The following is a 19,170-nucleotide window of genomic DNA, read 5'->3' as shown; positions in this document are numbered from 1 at the left end:
ATCAACATTTGCACCAGATTTTAAAATGACATCAAAAGGAATATTACAGGGATTTTCAACTGTTGTTTTTCTACAATATGATCTCAGGTTAGCTAGTTTCAAAGCTTCACAAAAAGTTACAGTGTCAACCATCCTTAAACCACCATTTTTGTATACTCTTTTCAAATTGTTCCTTTTGATTTTATCAGGTTTGTCATTCCATATGAATTTGAAAAAAATATTCTCCAATGAAGTAATGAAGTCTTTAGGAGGATTAGGCGGAGTATTGAATATATGAACAAGTTTTGATAAAGCCAAAGTTTTTATTACAGTTATTTTACCAATCAGTGTCAAGTGTCTTTTCCTCCATTGTGAAAGCAATCTATTTATCTCATCTAGTCTTTTTCTTGTATTGATTACCCACAAGCTGTTAAGATCTGTGTGGAATTTAATTCCCAAGACTTCAAACACACCCTTTTGCCATTCTATCTTAATGGCTTTACATAGTATATCCATACTATTACTCTTTGAGCCAATCCATATTGCTTTTGTCTTATCAATGTTTATTTTAAGTCGTGACATTTTATAAAATGTATTAATTTCATCAATAGCAGCCTTTAAGCTTTGTTCATTTCCATCAAGAAATAGTTCCGTATCATCTGCATATTGGTTTAATTTATACTCATTATTGTCAATTACAATACCATTTATTTATACCATTGCTTCTAATCATACAACCAAATATTTCAGCAACAAAAATAAAGAGGTAAGGTGATAGAGGGTCATTTTGCCTGCATCCGCGTTCATTTACGAAAAAATCAGAGAGCTTACCATGTTGGATGGCACATGATGTTGTTTCATATGTGAGTATATATATCTAAGGAGTGATTCAAATTTAGCTAAAACAATATTGAAGCTCTTTGGACACTGTATCGAAAGCCTTCTCATTGAAATCTATTAGGAGAATAAATCCTGGCATATTTCTTTTATTAGTTTCGAACATTATATCATATGGTAATCTTGTGTTTTCACTAAGAGTTCTACCTGGAATAAAGCCTGTTTGGTTAGCATGTACTAGGGAATCTAAGGTTTTCTTTAAACGGTTAGTGATACAAGTGCTAACAATTTTATAGAGTTCATTCAATAAAGTAATAGGTCTCCAATTTTTCAAAAGTGTTTTATCTCTGTTCGCTTTAGGTATGCAAGTTATTACTCCTGTTTTCAAAGTTATAGACATTTGATTTTTTTCTGAAATATTTTTGACAAATCTAAAGGTCCAAATTTTGAGTTCCTTTCCAAAAGAATTTTAAAAAATCAATTGGGAATCCATCAATTCCCGGGCTTTTGTAATTTTTCATATTCTTAACTGCATAGGAAATTTCATTCATATCAATCTCTTTTTCCAAATTGTTTCTTAATTCATCATCGAGGGTTGGGGTTACAATGTGATCTAGGGCGGTAAAGTATTTTTCGTCTTGTTTATCAGCAGAATAGAGTTTTTTATAGAAGGATTTACTTCATACAGTATAGAATCACTATTAGTCCAGTCATCCTGGTTAGATTCTGACCTAACCCACCACAAATTGCAACAGAAATGATTTCAACTGTTTTCAGACCCTGAACCATTCCTTTATCACATATAAAAAGTCTAGGAAAATCTCAGTGGTGGAACAAGGTCAAATTCGACCCTCAAGGTCATAGGGGTCATCTTCGCTTTCGAAATCTTAGATGGAAATGCAAACTTTTTAGTAATCTACTCAATTGTGTCATGTTACATATCAAATTAAAGCTCAGATTACAGGCTTTTTAAATATATAGTTTAAAAGGGATTAGCCTCATCATATTTGTTCTAGTTTGAAAAAACGTTCTGAAAAATATGAATATCATATCCCGACATCCACATGTATATGTATGCTATGATTATGCCAAAAATATCATTTTTCAAATTGGGTGACAAGTTTTAACATGAAGAAATATTGTGGTGAATATGTATCAACCAATAGTCATTCCAAATAATAATGAAATAGAATGAACGATCAATATTTTATGTCAACACATTTTTATCAGGTACAGTGAAGAAAAACATGTCATTTTGGCGATTGAAAGTTATGTGAGAGAGTTGTCTATTACTTAACTTCATAAATGGTATTTCATTATGAACTACCAGCATTCATTAAATAGTCTTCCTTGACAGAATGGCAGTGTCCTTTTCTAAATTAATTTACAACAGTTCTCTGATTGCATCATTCATCGCTGAGCATTCAGACATTCACGACCAGGGCATACACTGCAGAAGAGAGTGCATTTCAATCCATGTCTCTTACATGTGCATCTTTGAGAATTGCACATATTTGTTTTACAGTATAATTGTCAACAGTTCCTTTGGAGCAGGCGGAAGATCTGCAAGGGTAGGATCCTTTTGCCATCTCTTTTCCATCCCCAATCTGTCAAACTAAGCGGATGGTAATTTCTTTTCAACTCTTGAATCTGAAAGTAAACCCGCGGTTGTGACACTTGACTGCTGTTGATGTTGGCGGAAGAGTCTGAGGATAAACATGCATCTGGCTTGAGGCTATGTTCTCACAAAAACGTATGTGTCTGAGTAAGGTCAGATTTTCACCTGTTTCTCCATAGAGGAGACAAACCATGGCCTTCTCTCCAGCTTGAGTGATTCGTTTTGCTGTTCATGGCAACAGCTTTTCCAATTCCATGGATTCTTGATGTCGTATCACAGCCTAAGACAGGATGTATGAACATCAATGCTTCATGCTTCTTCTTGGTTTCGCTGATGTTCCAAAGTGGAATTCTTTTCAAGGAACTTTTCTTGGGGTTGAATGCAAGAAGATATCATGCGATTCCAGATTTGTGTCACCTTCAGCTTCCAGATAAGAGCACATCATCATGATGAACTGTTGTTAGTTCTGAACATTGGCATGGAATGACTCTTTCTTTGATTGTAAAATCATATTCTCATCACATTTAACTGTTGGTCCTACAAGTCCACCAGGCCACCTCATTTGTGTTGTATACTTTCTCGATGAACTTGAGTATCCATCGAACACAACAGTAGCTCTGTCATTGTGTATTTTGACATATGTACAGTACATGATGCACAAGTCAGCATAAGATACTCCACATGGCCAAGGTAGAGTATGAAGCTAAGCCCCTCCATCGAGAACATACATAGCATCAGAAGCTGGACCAGGATAAACACCATCATCCAATGTTGATATGAATGAAGTCAGGGCAGGTTTGTTTTCTTCCTTCAGGAAAGAGGGAGAATCAAACAGTGCAGGTGGATAACTGCAAAGTTCAAACTTTAGCAAAGATTGGAGGTAGTGTGTTGACTGGCTATCGGCAATCAGAAACCTTTGAAACAATATAACTGGATCAATGTTGCAGATTTCTTCATCTTGTGGTGTAACAGGTTTCTCGTTCATTTGTACAACTTGATCTTTCCTTTTAAATTTGAAGTCGCCTGTGGTAGTACTTGTCATAGAGTCCAAAATAGAGCTACCAACACAACATGCATTATCTGCATTCACAGTTGCACTTGCAACAACTCCATTTGCAATGTTTCTGAGGTCAGGAACTTGTTTGAATGGGTCTCTGTCTTGAAGGAAATGGATAAGTTTCATGGCATCATTCTTGTCTCTCTCCTGTCTTACATGAGACATGTCCTTGTGTAGTTCAGAGTTTCTGTTTCCGCTACTTGTAAGATTACCCATGGCATTTCTGACTTCCATGGGATTGACATAAGCTTCTGCGTTTCAGACATGCCTGCCCCCTTGTAAGTCCTCCATTTTTCTTCATGCTTTGCATGAGCACCTGTTCAATCAACAAGATCAACTGGAAATCCCCACAATTGGCGCGGTGGATAACATGATGACCTTGGGATGTGTGTCTTGCAAAGAAGTCATCATCTGAAGGTACAACCGAACTGATTTGGTGTACAAATTATGACCAGCTGCTGCAAAGAATGGCAACATGTCAGCAATAGACTTTAGGTGCATCTTCCAATTTCCTTATCTTTCAGCTTTAATGAAATTCCGTAAGATATCCACCATGTTCATGTACTGGATCCAAAGTTTTGCTGTCCTCATATTGCTCTTTCTATTTTATTCTTGGTTAACACGATTGTGAATGCTTTCTAATGTGTTTGAAGAAGATACTTCACAACAGTCAAGGATTCACTCAAATATGTCTTTATAGAAATTTGGGTTATCGTTATATGGATCATAGAGATTAGTAAATGTTATTCTTTTATCTTCTACAGTTAGATCTGCAATGATATAATTTCCATTTTCATCGATAATTGTTCTATGGATAGTGCAGTCAATATCATTATTAACCCATTCAACACCGCAGGCCGAATAATCGGCCACAACGCCATGAGTGCCCAGACACCGGAGGCCTATTAATCGGCCAGGCAGTAGTCACGTCAAAATGAGACATAATTTTAGGAGCCTACCTGACTTATGATTCATATGTTAAATCTATCACATTACACAATGTCTGAAAACACTTATTAAATTTCAATTGGTCATATATTATCGGCAGAATTAAAATTATAAACTATTTTTCGCCATTTTATTGAAAACGATTCTCGGACACATGCATGGCAGCCGGTCCACAATAACGTTGTTGTGTCATGTTACCGAGCGGAAAGCCCCTGATATCGGGAAATAGGCGACCATACATTATTTAAGAAATCTTTTTATAATAATTTTCTGATTACATAAAAATAAAAATATAAAAGAAAAAGGCACGGGCATGTTATGACATGTCACAAATGGAAAAAAAATCGCCATAGTTTTTGCTTCTTTCGTGATTTATCTGGACATTATAAATGTAAGCTTGCATTTTCATTAAAAAATAAATTCATTTAAGTTGTAGTTGTATTATTTGAATAATATTATAAAAATAAACTTCATATTTATCAACAGTGGGATTATATCTTTTAAATGGTGTATGAGATGTAGTAGCAATAACGTTTTACAAGCTTATAATTTCCTTCATGAACATAGGCTTCATCTATGACCTTAGAGTCTCTGGGAACTTGGTGTCATGGCAGTAAATGGCTCTGGTTGACTGGTGTTGAAAGAGTTAAAAAGTACTAGTATTGCGACACCTCTTGCATGGCTTTATAGGGAGCAATTATACATTGCAGACCCCACTCATTTTTCATAGTATTAATGTTTTCAGGGGAAATATGAAAGTCTTGTCAACAAATAATTGAGTATTTTTTTTCTTGATATGTTCAAAACTTCTTTTCTCTTGTTTTTTTTCAGCTAAACTTCTGCAATTTGATGAAATCATTTTGATTTTCGTAGTCTTGGTCATTCCATATGGCGATTTTATTATGGAACAATAAGGCTCTAAGATAGAAATATATACTGATCAATGGCATGGTAGTTTGAAATTGGCTGCAATAGGTTTTAAGAGTGTGGCATATAAAACATGAGAAGTCAATATGGTAAATGTGGTGTGTAACAAGCGTAACAGATGGGAACATTTTTGCTTTACAGAATAAAAACAAAACAAACACTAAAAAGAATGTAAAAACAAAGAAATAGATGACATTATCTCCTCTCCTTCCCAAACCAGTGATTGATAAAAGTTATCAGCGGCCAAGAGTAAAAGTCCATATCCAATATATGGAGGGAAAGAAGGAACACAATATGTGGGACGAAGTTTCATACGAAAAGATTGTAAATCGATTTTTTATGAGTATGTCTGGTGTACTGTTCATAATGAATGCTAAAGCTGAGGTGGTCCTATCCGGCTAAATATGCATACTAATATGTTCATAATAAAGATGTAACCACATAGCAATTATAATACAATGTCATGTTTATAACACAAAGCAAATGATTACTCATGCAACAACGCACATAACACTCGTCTACAGTCCCAAAGCCAAACATCCGGCTTTGTGAAAGGAGTTGCGCAGTGAGAAAGCACTATAAATGGCACAATACGTGTTATTGTTTATAAACATTCATGTATATGTTATTAAAGAGATCAGAGGCATATTCTCAATATTATCGGAGGTAGATGTACCCGTCGTGTACTCATAGCACAGGTACTGGTAGCCCAATAGCTGTTGAAGCATAGTGTCGACCACAGTTGGTTTAAGTGAAACATTAGGAAAATAAAAAAAGAAACACGCGTTTTGGCCGAGAAATATTGCACCAATAGTTTCAACAACTTATGTTACGAGATTTGGTATCGACATTGATATCCTCGTAATCCGAGCCCCGAAATTCCATATCTAAAATATGAGAAAAGGTTGTTATGAGTACGACTCGTGTACTGTTCACACCGAATGCTAAGTCTGAGGTGGTCGCACTAAGCGAAATAGGCATACCACCATGTACATAATAAAGTTATAACCGGATAGCAATAAGAGTACATGTAAGGGAACTCTTGTTTAGAACACAAAGCAAATGGTTACTCACGTGACAACGCACATAACACTCGTCTACAGTCCCAAATGCAAACATCCAGCTTATGAATGGAGTTGCGCAGTGAGAAAGAACTATAAATAACACAACACGTGTTATTGTTTATAAGCATTTACGTATATGTTATTAAAGAGATCAGAGGCATATTCTCAATATTATTGGAGGTAGATCTATCCATTATGCAATCATAGCACATGTACTGAGTGCCCAATAGCTATTGAAGCATAATCATGGACGCAGCCGATTTAATTGAAATAAGTAAAACAAAAGGAAGTTACACGTGTCTTGGCCGAGAAATGTTACACACATAGTTTCAACCACTTATGTTGCGAGATGAGGTACTGACACCGATATCCTCGTAATCCGAGGTCTAAAGTAATATTCTGTATCCAATGTATGAGAGAGAGGAAAGGAGAAAGCAATACATGTATATGGGACGAAATTTCATAACGTGTACGAAAGATTCGAAGGTCAATTTATTATGAGTGCGCATCGTGTACTGCTCACACCGAAAGCTGGGGCTGAGGGGGTCCTACCAAGCTATATGTGCATACCACCATGTGCATAATAGGGTTATAAACACATAGGCATAAGAGTACAGGTAAAGGAACTCTTGTTTAGAACACAATGCAAATGGTTACTCACGTGACAACGCACATAACACTCGTCTACAGTCCCAAATGCAAACATCCAGCTTCATGATTGTCTATCTCCTGCTCTAACAAATTTAATAATGATAGGTTTAGGCATATCAGCTCTACAGTTGACAGGATCAGTACTCGTGCGGGGTAAGCGATGGATGTTGACAAATAACATCTTGTCCGCATCTTTCACACCAAGTGAAGAGAACACTTCCCTAGCGACTGTCTCCGGGTCCTTATCGTCAGGGATGCCATAAAGCAACAGGTTATTCCTCCTTGAATACAACTCTAGCATCAGGAGCTTCAATTCGAAGTTTTTCTTCATGTCTGACATGTCCTGCTTTAACTTCTTTTTTTCGTTTGTGTTTGTTTCAATTTGCTCCGCATTGAACGATACAGACTCAAGTATGTCATTAGTTGTAGTGTGGAGCTCTTTAATCTCGTGACTCATTGTATCAAGTCTACTCACAATTGTGTGTGTATGCTCTGTGGGGGCATCCTGAATGAGACTCTTGAGTTCGGTCCTGTCCATATTCGAAGAAGCAGAGCGTTGCGAGGCTTCAGTATTGTGTTTGGACTTGTTTCCTTTCTTTGCGGACATTTTGTTTAAGTATTTGGCTTGGTTTGGGGAGAGAGCAACAGACCTAGCGTCTACTCATGAAGACAGCACCACCGGGAGTCTATAACTGGAAGAGAATGTGAAACAAGCAAGTAATCTGTAATTTATAGGACTTCAAACTGACATTGAGTTAATCTTATCACATTAAATAATGTGTTTTTTTGGTCCACAATTAACCTCTGAGAACACAAGTAATGGAGATGTTTATTCAACGGACTGTTATTTTAATCAGTTACATCCGAAGTACAAAGCATTGTTCTCACAGCAAGTTGATATTTGGAGCTGTTACTTTAGTCTGTAATCTGTAATTGAGAGTCCGGATTATAAAGCAAGTTTTAATGATTATTTAAGAACAATTTTGCCAGGACTCAGAGAGTAGTCTGGAGAAAACCGGTTTACAAAAACTCCAGATTTGTCAGATTCCACAATATATGGCGGGGATCAGAAGAGCTGCCAGACTTGCCTTTCACTGTCCTGTCCAGTCACCACCAGAAGTTATAAGAGTCACTGACTTCAACAACTACATTGTCACCAACTGGATAGATGATGAAGCAAGATTCCCCCTATCCCCTAATCACCAAAAGCAGGAAAACTGTTGAACAACAACTTGGAGGGATTCCACAACCAGTTGAACAAAACCCTGCCACATTGGCACCCTAATGTCTTCCTTTTAGGTAGAGGTGTCAGACAAGGCAGATCAACTCCGCAGATCAACTTTGAAGCTGCCCCTACCAAGAAGAAAAGAGTCTACAGGGAGACGAGAATCTAGAAAACTCCACTCAAAGTTAGATCTAGATGCAGTTGGTCACCTGTAAAAATTGTTCAATTTAAGTGAGAAGAGATAATTTTGTTACACTGCTTATGAAGACATATTGTCAGTATGACAGTAGTTTATAATGTTGTGTTAATGTTTGATACATTATTAATGTGCTACCACATATCATAAAACCACAATATCATGTTTGAAATATGCAGTAAAACATAATAAAATGGTATCTTACTACACAAATTGTTTAATTTTTGTGACTGGGGTGTCCCATTCCTCAAGACATACTGTTGTAGAAGCTTTGAGGTATAGGTGTGTTGTTCCCCTTCCTATGAAATAGGGTAAGAGAATAGCTGTGTGCTGAACCATATAGTTTGTTGTGTTAGCTGATGACTCTTTGGAAAGTGGCATAATACCATCCAAACTCAGATTTTCATTAAGTTTTCATTAAAATGGTAATGGGCATAACATTGGAACTGTCTCCTTAAGGTGGAATATTCCAGATGTTCCAGAACCTTCCCAACCAGTCTAACTCTCAGTCTAAATATTGTAATTAGCACCCCACTACCCTTTAAAGAATACAAACAGAAACAATATAAGACAAAATGGATGATGCTGTAATTCATCTGATATGTGTCGATTTCCATGTTAAAACAATAATTAAACATTGAAATCTGTTTGGAAAACAATTCAGAGTGAACCCAAACAAGTAACAAAGAAATGTAGTACATATATAGAACGTCATACTAGTGCATTTGGATGGTTTGTATTGAATGGTTGAATGGTTTCTCTGCACCCATGACATCTTCTCGTTCAATACAAACAATCCAAATGTACTAGTATGACGTTCTATATTTATTATACACCCGTCCCCCGCCGTGATATTGCTGGAATATTGCTAAAAGCGGCGTAAAACTAAACTCAGTCAGTCAGTCAGTTATTATACACCCTCTTATCTTGATCCTTGCCTCACCATGGAGCTAAATGTGAACCATCTCTGTAGAGTAGGCTACTTCCATCTCCACTCTATTGGTAACATTCGCCATCTTGTAACCACAGATGCAGCTTAAGTTCTCACTCAGTCACTTGTTCTCTCCAGGATTGACTATTGCAATAGCCTACTGTTTTGAATCTCTAATGATCTTCTCCTCAGACTTCAAAACCTACAAAAGACCGCCTCCGTGGTGTAGTGGTTAGAGCGTCCGCCCGGAGAGCGGAAGGTCGCGGGTTCGATCCCCAACCGCGTCATACCAAAAGACGTTAAAATATAGTACTTGTTGGTCCCTGCCGGGCGCTCAGCATTAATGGGTACAACAAGGACTGGTCGGCTCGGAGTCAGTAAACTGTGTCTGAGTGGGGTATTCATGCTTCGCTGCGGCATGGTATCTATGTGGGCTAGCACTATAAAACCAGCTTAAGTCTGGGCTAGTACAAGAAGCCGCACATACACATACACACGCATGCACGTTGTCATATGAGCGAAATATTCTCAAGCACGACGTAAAACCCAATTTCACCTCACCTCTCCTCAAAAACTACAAAATGCCGCCGCCAGAGTTGTCACTGAAACATCCAAATGGTCTCACATAACCCCAATCCTCCAGAGTCTGCACTGGCTGCCAGTTGAAGCCAGAATTCAGTTCAAGATCCTCACTCTTGTTTCCCGCTGCAGACACGGCCTAGCTCCTCCCTACCTCTCTGAGATGTTGTCAACATATATGCCTGCACGTTCTCTCCGCTGCCAGAATCAAGATCTTCTCTCATTTCCCCATATTCATCTCAAACACATAGGTTATTCAAATTTGCAGCACCAAACCTGTGGAACAGTCTTCCTTACTCCCATAAAAAAATGTTTCATCCTTTCAAATCAGGACTTAAAACCTTCCTCTTCAAAAAAAGTCTACAACTTATAACTGTGAAATATTTTCATGTTCATTTTGACGAACTGTCATATCTTCCTCATCAACTCTAGTGACTCTTTTTATATGTAGCACTTTGAGCATGCTCTAGATTGACTATGGCGCACAAGAAATATCTATCACTTTTTATTATTATTATGTTGCATTAATCTGTTACTTAATAAAACAAATCATAGCATAGCAATGTAGAACCGGCAGGGGTTCAATACAGAATCTGGGGTACAATACAGAATTTGATGATGTCATCCGTATTGCACCTCTGTATTACTATATTACGTTTACATGGGTATATAATAAAATTAACAACTGTATTGTAAAATTAACTAAGTTTACAAACAATTCAAATTACTGCCAAGGAATTTACAATGGCGCTACAAGTTCAATGGTTAGAATATATTATTAAGGAATTCCTACAGCAATAAAAGAAGTGATGATAATCTTCACTTGACAGCAACAGTGGTCACGCTTCCCAAATACGCCCAAGCAGGGAGTCCAGGATGAAAAATGATCTTCAGAGACTGCTGGTCTGATGTAATATAAAATGCCACATAACATCAGGAATTGCACTCCTGATAGCATTGTAGTATACCTTGGAGTTGGAAGCATTACTGCTGATTGGCTTACTTGGTAGTAAGGGAGATTGTAGTTAAGGTCAGTCTTATGTGATGTGATGACTTCAAAGCTATGTACCATGATGCTACCCCAACTTGTTAATTTTTGTCTTTATTTACAGGTATGACCAAAAGATTTTGTCAAAGGTCAACAAGATCTCCAAACCTAAACAACTCCAGCAGTATGTAGCTGTTGCAAATTATACAAAACAGGAGATAGGAGAAATTGATCTTCATGCGGGGATGGTGATGGAAGTTATGGAACAAAGTGAAAGTGGTTAGTGACACCATTATGTATAATTGTGGAATAAGCTACACCTTTAGGTAACAGAAAAGTTTTGATTCTAACTTAAAGACACAGTACAGTATGCCCTCAACTGTGTGTATATAGTAAAGGTCACATGCAACGCAAAACACAACTTTGCAGATTCTGATACCTTTCGGTATGAACTTACAGTAACAAATTATCAAAAATACAAATTCAGCTTATAAAGTTGAAACATAACCACACACACACACACACACACACACACACACACACACACACACACACACACACACACACACACACACACACACACACACACACACACACACACACACACACACACACACACACAGCACACACACACAGCACACATATAGCACACACACACACACACACATAGCACGCACACATAGCACACACACATACACACATAGCACAATAGCACATGCGCAGTGATTATGTTCGCGCGGCTCGAACCGGGAAGGCAACTCGTGAAAACACAGCAAGTGATGCGTGCAAGGATTATCGCTGTGGTCGGAGTTGGAGAACATAAGATGTTTCTTGTGATTACAAGCATCTTTGGTCTGCAGTAATAAAAATACACTGGTCCGATACTTTTGGTTATATGTTTTCACATCTTGTTTTAGGGGGCTGGCAGATTTGCAAACCAAGTTTTCAAGAACGTGTAGCATTAGAAATACTAATTTCTTTGTTAAAAATTGCTCAGCTTGAAAACTGAAATGTTTTAATACATGTCTATGGAAACAGAGAAAAATATGTTGATAGTGATAAGCAGTCTCTGTCACAGACAAAACTCAATGTCTGATTTATTGACACCTATGTGTCTGCCTGCCTGCCTGTCTGCTAAAGACAATATGCAATACACAACTTCAATCATTGACCACATGCAATTTGAACTTAAAACGTTTCAAGCTATACATCATAAACAAAATACATTGATTTATGGCTCTTGCACCTGAGTTCTGTCTCTGTCACATGTAATTACACAGACAGGGCAGGTGGGATACTTGTACACATGACATGTTATTATGTCTGTGGGTTGCAAACAATCAGCATACATTTTTCTCGGATGACTGGATCGGACTGAAACCGGTGCAAACTCAGATTGTCAGTTTAAGTCCTGCTTTGTACTTAAACGAACGACAGTTTGCAGCCACGCAGTAGTTCACCATCTCAGTATTTGTTGATTGGATCGAACGCAAATGCAGAAAAAATGAGCATGTATTTACAAAACCCAACATCTCTATATACACACACACAATGAGCCCTCAGTGTATCGGCAAATGAACCAGCCAATGAAAGACTTCGTTACACTAGAGTGCACACCCACCCACTCTGACTGGGTTCGGTCTCCCGGGTGCTTCGTCTTGAGGGAAGTAAACCCAAGTACCAAATATTGCACTTTTGATTTGCGATTGTATGCTTTTAATTTTGTTTATTTGTTTTTTCATAATCAGCAATGTATATTATCTGTCATGAATAAGTGATAATTGTGTTTTAATTATGTTTGCTTTTTGGGTTGCATGTGACCTTTAAATAAAGTGCTGTTCATGCTTACAGGCTGCATTTGAACCCAATATACAACCAGACAGCTTTAATTCCTTTAAGTACTCGTTTTATCTGCAATCATGCTATGAAACCTTTAGGTTTTTCAACAGGCATACCCTTCACTCTCACATGTATATGTAATAGTTGTGAGGAAAATTCAACTCAATGCATCTGTGCATGCATGAGAAAACACTTTTTCCTGTCTGTCCAGATCTGTATTTTTTAATCACATGTGATCTCAGTTTGGTTTGCTATTTCACAGTATTACATCTTGAAATTTTTTCAAAGAAAAGGGGGAGGATAGCATGGGTGCCCCAGTTGTCTGAGGCCCTACAATATTCTGTGTAGATTTGTGTTTCTCAGGCACACCGGAACCTTGGTTGGTGTATTTGATTTGTCATGATTATGTTTCTAGGTTTCTCAGCACTATGCCTGTGCTAAATATCTAAGCATCTAAGACTTTCCTCCCATGTTAAGTTGACATGTGATATGACTGGAATTATGTTCAAAGCAGTGTTTAACCAAACTCAATCACTTTAAGAGAAAAGTACAGACAAGCTGAAAGCATTCTTGTGAGTACTATGTTTAGAAGCACATTGTGGCAGATGGTCTCCAGCTTCTCCAGTACCATCCAGTCTTTACAGGGTGTGGCAGTATGAACTACTACTGCTCACTTCCTCAGGAGCATTCCCTCACTGAGAGACACCTAAGTGAAAGGTCACCACATGGTGAGCTTCCCCTTTTGAGGGGAATTCCCCACAACCAGAGCAGCACGCTAGTTAAAAAGGGGTTTCACCAGAACATCACTGGGACCCAAGACCCTTATCATAATAGATTGTCCAACCCATCCCACTAAAAGGAGCAAGCTCATCCAACACCCACCTTGCTGAATACTACTGTCATGCTCTCAGGCCTGTCAGGTAGTCACTGTAGGTTTGAAAGGGGCCTGTGTCCCATTTTAACTCACTTGTCCTCTTCAACCTGAAGGAATTTTCAAACACATCCTTACTGTTATTTTTGACCAAATTCATGCTCATTTACCTCTGTTTGCTGGATTGCATGTTTAAATCTATGTGTGCCAAGGACCCCCTCAACTTGTGCTGTTTGCAGATTGTTTACTGTATTTTCTTGAGTACACTGCTCACTTTATTTAACAAAACACACAACTGTGTAGAGGGTCTGAGCTTTATACATGCCACAATGTTTGGATATTGTTCCCAATGCACAGTCATTACTGTGAGCACTTTGGAAACACCATGTCAACAAATCCAGATTAAGTACACTATTGAATCTTGATATAATTTACCTATGTTTTTTTATCTATGTCATTCATTTTATTCAAAATTTCATTCAATATTGTTAACATCAAATCCAGGAAATCGTGTATAAAGTTGTTGACAGTGCACCAACACGCTGTTATTTGTAGCAACTAGGGTCAAATGGATGCTATTGATGACTAGAACGAAACTTTAGTTGACAGTTGAGATTGAATACATTAATCATAAAAGCCATACTTTGAATTGTTAAATGCCATATTTTTTTTCAGTTTTACTTCAATATTTCAACATAACCCGTTTGCAATCACCAACATGAGAGCCCTGATGGTGATTTGTCAAACAGTTCAATCTGTAAAAATGTCCAACCATAGCAGTCAGTTGTACCAAATATTTCAACTGTATTCATTAAAATTATCCTGATAATAGTTTCAAATGTAATCACTCCAATCACTGCTTCAAAATTGTTCGAAGTTCTTTTACTGCGTATATTTAAACAGAATGACTGGTAGGAAACATGTGCATAGCTGATTGCTATATCCAGCTTATACCTTAGACACCCTAGATACCCTATACCTCGACATAACAGAGGAAAGAGCTACTTTAAACCAACTCTTGCAGGCTTTTTTTGACACTGATAAGCTTAACATTGTCTGTCGTGTCCTGAATGAGCAAATCTCCAAGGTGGCTGTTAAATGCATTCTTTTGGCTTGTCAGTGTGTTTTTCATCTCTTTGTTGGTCATCTTCACAATGCCTCTCATCGCTTGTTTCATCTTCTTCATGGCCATCTGGATTTCCATCCAATTCATATCCTGTGTTGACATTGTTATCATCAACATTGAAAGGTTCGTAAAAATCATTGTTAATGTCATCACTGTCTTCCCCATTATCAGACTCAAGTTCTACAAGTTGAGGTCTTCTTCATGTGAGTGTATCATTGACCTGTAGTTGGGAAGATGCTGGATTGTCTCAGAGTATTGTTGAGCTTGTTGAAATACTTGCTTTGGGAAAGACCTAGGCCAAATCTTTGTTTTACATTGTTCTTTGTTCTTCTCATAACCCCTTTCTTCCATTAGAGATGCTATAGTTTTTTAAATGTTAGCATTGTTCATTGTGGGATCATCCAGGGCATCCTCAGTGTGAAGTTCTTGCCAGATAGTAAGCAAAGTTGTTGGTGATCCTTCATCCCTTTCTGGACCACGTCATTTGGGCTTTGATACACTTGCAATGTTCTTTGCCTGACCACCATCTTTTGACTTTAAAGTACTCAGCATGTTAATGGCTGGACAGCACCCTTTAAGCTTGAATTTCCTTGACATTACAAGAGATATGGTTATCAGAAAGGTGCAGCGGAACTCTCTGAGACACTGTGACATCATGTTTAGCTGTGAAAGTGCTAAGAATAACAGTTGTCTGTAAATTCAATGTGAAATAACTTTAAATACACAACCATGTCAGAGATACTAATCACCCTGGTTGTGGCAGAGTTACTCTGATTTTCAAATACAAAATCTGCTCTTTGATTTGTTTCTAAAAAAATTGTGATTTTTTTTGCGGTATATAATTTTGTAAGTCACTGGTGATACCAGTAGAAGTATTTTGAAGCTTAGTGTGTCATCTTTTAGGTCTCGATTGTGTATACTGTGTGTTATTGACAGCAAAGTTTCATGAAGGTCTTCTGAATACATGTTATAGACTGTATGTAAGTGAGTGAAACAAAATGGCAGAGCTGACCATGACGCTGAAGAAAAAAACAGGATTAAGTACTTCAGTGCTCGGGCATGGCTTTCAGCCAGTCGTATTTAGTAGACAGGACATCCATGCGTGAGTTGACTCAGAGGGAAAACTCAACACGTGTTTTGGCCATGACTTTTCACTGCCAAACTGGTTTTTCATTACAGACACGATGGCGCGTCCACTGGTTGTGCTATCCACACAGCTTATTACAGTTCCAGTTTAAATGTGACTTCAAATGAACTTTATCGAACACGTCAAACCCCCCTTGAAAATAATTACCAATTATTTTTAACCCAAACAAATTAACTTAATATCACAAACTTCGCCTTGCAGCACATTTACAAATATTTACAGTTCTTGAAACTTGTCGTCACCATCATATCATGGCACTGCTCAGTCACACACATACTCATCAAGTCTCTTAGGTCTGCATACAAGGGTGATTTGTCAGTTGAGTTGCCTGCAACTGACACTGGTTTCTGCGAAGTTGCTGACCGTCTGACGTCTCTATGTTGTAAGATCAGGGTGTGTCATCTCTGCTGGTAACTACCGCTGGTTTACATGTGCCCACTGGTTGTTGCTGCACATAGATATTTTCTCCTGGATGCAATTTCTTCAGTAACTTGGAACCCTTGTCATGTATATTTTCTGCTTGAGTTTCTTCTCTTGTAACTTTTGACTAATTTTCTTGCTGCTTACAGTTTTTTTTATTTAACTGTTGTTCAGTAGTGGGGATGATTGATCTCAGTCTTCTGCTCATAGAGATCTGAGATGGTGAAGCAACATCATCATATTCCAAAATAGCCAAATAAGGATCTTGATTGTTTCGTTTGGCTTTTTCCAACAGTCTCTTCTTCGTTTGCACAGTTTTCTCTGCTAATCCATTTGATTGAGCATAATACGGGCTACTTGACGTGTTTGAATCCCCAGTCTTTTGCAAATGTTTTGAACTCATGGGATGTGTACTGTGTACCATTATCACTTCTTAATTCCACTGGAATTCCATGTCTAGCAACTACTGATTTGGTGTGATTAATCACTGTTCTACTCCTGGTATTTTCCAACATTTCCACTTCGATATATCGAGAGTAATAGTCTACAATCACCAAATAACTGTGTTGATTCCATTGAAACAAATCTGTGGCAGCCCTTTCCCATGGATAATTTGGAACAACTGAAGGTATCATTGGCTCCTTACAGTTAGAGTTTCTAAGTTCTTGACAGGTTTTGCACCGTGATATGAAATCTGCGATCTGCGATGACATTCCCATCCAAAACATCACATCTTTCGCTCATTGTTTTGATTTTTCCCTTTTTCCGTTTAGACTCAAGTTCATATAGAGTTGCAGAGTATGCTTCCATCTCCTCCACCTTTTAGCCAATCTGCTGTCTCCCACATCAAATCCAACTCTGGTGGTGGACGTAAATTTTCCATTCTTGCATATGAAAGGAATTTGTGTTAGAGTCGATAATGTCACCTTCCCAATTTGTACTTGTTATCAACAACTTTGCATCACTCCAAATAGCACTGTAGTAAATTTTCTACATTTACGAACAACTGATACTGCCTACTGAGTGTCACCTGTTTTCGTGTAGACTACAACTGTTAATGCGCGGTCATTGGACACGCCAAACGTGAGTGAATGGGACTGTTTCTGACCCGATAATTGGAATTCCTCACACTTGGACTTGAGTTTGCAGTCGTAGGTCAAAAACTTCATGCTTTACAGCTCCACTTCTGACACCATGTCGTATTTAGTAGACAGGGACATCCATGCCTGAGTTCCAGACTCAACATGTGTTTTGGCCATGACTTTTTACTGCCAAACTGTTTTTTCATTACAGACACGATTACGCATCCACTGGTTGTGCTATCTACACAACTTATTACAGTTCCAGTTTAAATGCGACTTCAAATGAACTTTAGCAAACACGACACACTTACATTAGATTCAGGGTTTTCATCTCTGCCGTGTATTTTTGCTATGTGTTCACATGGCCCAAATACTGAACATGGAAATTTGCACATGTATAAATAATGTAATGTGTAAAATTAATGTACCCATATGAGTTGATGTGTTCGCATGATATGTTAACACATGTGTAATAGGCGCCCTTTAATAGGCAGCCCAGTGACTGGCGTTTCAACACGAAATGTACCCTGATGTTTCCCTGTTCATGGTTTTATTGTGGACTTTGCGTTGAGTAAATTTAATCTAAGATGGAAAAACTCCAAAACCAGAGGAACAATGTACAAGTCCTCTTTGGTTTAATGGCATTTGTCAATCCTTACAACTAAATATGACACGTGGCAGAAATGTAAATAATAATAATTTATTCTGTGAAATGAAAACAAGGAAAATATCAAAATAATAACAAAAACTGAACAAACTAGCTCTCCACGCAAGAAACCTTCCCTACACTATACCTAAATTCTAAATATCCTACTTTATTCCTTTGGTTAATTTCCCTCCCAAACCACACTGCCTACATGATATAAAAATACCAAACAAAATATACTAATATCATAACATTTATATATACTGAAAGCCATTAAAAGTGCAATTTGACATTCATACTTTCTTTACTCACACTAATTTCTCACCTAACTGGCAGATATGTTTTAAGTGAACATCTGTGAATAATTTCATCTGAAAATGTCCAGTCAACAACAACATCAGTGACGCAACAACGACATCACACAAAGGAGGGGTCACTTGCAGTCAATATCGTGTGTGTCCACCGTGCGCTGCAAGACATGCTCGCAGTCTTCGGGGCATTGAAAGACACATATTTCTCAGGAACAGCTGTTGGATGGTCTGCAGCCTCTGATGGTCTGTGGTCTGATCATGACACCACCCCCTCCAAAACGATCATGTTCAAGGACACAGTTTGGCGCAAGTCTTTCTCCTTTACGTCGATAAATCTGTTGACGTCCATCTGCAAAGGATAAGTTAAACCTGGATTCATCTGAAAAATGACATCTGGCCATGTCCTGTTGCCAAGATTGGCCCCATTTGCTGCCCAACGCTGTCTGGCAAGTCTGTGGCGATGCAATAAGGTTGGACCACGGTACGGGTGTGGCGACACCGGATGTTGAAGGCAGCAAGGTGTCCTTGCACCTTTTGGGCGCTGAAATGACGTTGACTTGTCGCAATTGTCCTCCTTGCCTAATCATCAGCTGTTTGGAACCGATTTCGCAAGTGTGAAACTCGGATATTACGGTTTTGTTGAGCTGTTATCACAGGTGGTGCACCAGGTCGCGGACGATCAGCAACACTTCAGGTAGCCCGAAAACGTTGTCTAAGTCGACTTACAG

General features: G+C 38.1%; 1 protein-coding gene across 4 annotated transcripts in view; it reads left to right on the top strand.

The window, feature by feature from the left end:
* The window catches only part of LOC124285576 (SH3 and PX domain-containing protein 2A-like), a 235,953-nt gene that overhangs the window by 79,608 nt on the left and 137,175 nt on the right, over positions 1-19,170 (top strand). For all 4 annotated transcript variants that reach the window (XM_046721831.1, XM_046721828.1, XM_046721829.1 and 1 more), the window contains one exon: positions 11,125-11,279. In XM_046721831.1, coding sequence (XP_046577787.1) covers positions 11,125-11,279 — 155 coding nt within the window. The remainder of the gene's footprint in view (positions 1-11,124; positions 11,280-19,170) is intronic.

Source organism: Haliotis rubra, unplaced genomic scaffold (assembly GCF_003918875.1).
Source record: "Haliotis rubra isolate DU_JTF1 unplaced genomic scaffold, ASM391887v1 Scf363, whole genome shotgun sequence".
In the NCBI taxonomy this organism is placed as follows: domain Eukaryota; kingdom Metazoa; phylum Mollusca; class Gastropoda; order Lepetellida; family Haliotidae; genus Haliotis; species Haliotis rubra.
The sequence above is the reverse complement of the archived record's forward strand: the minus strand, read 5'-3'. Positions and strand labels throughout refer to the sequence as shown.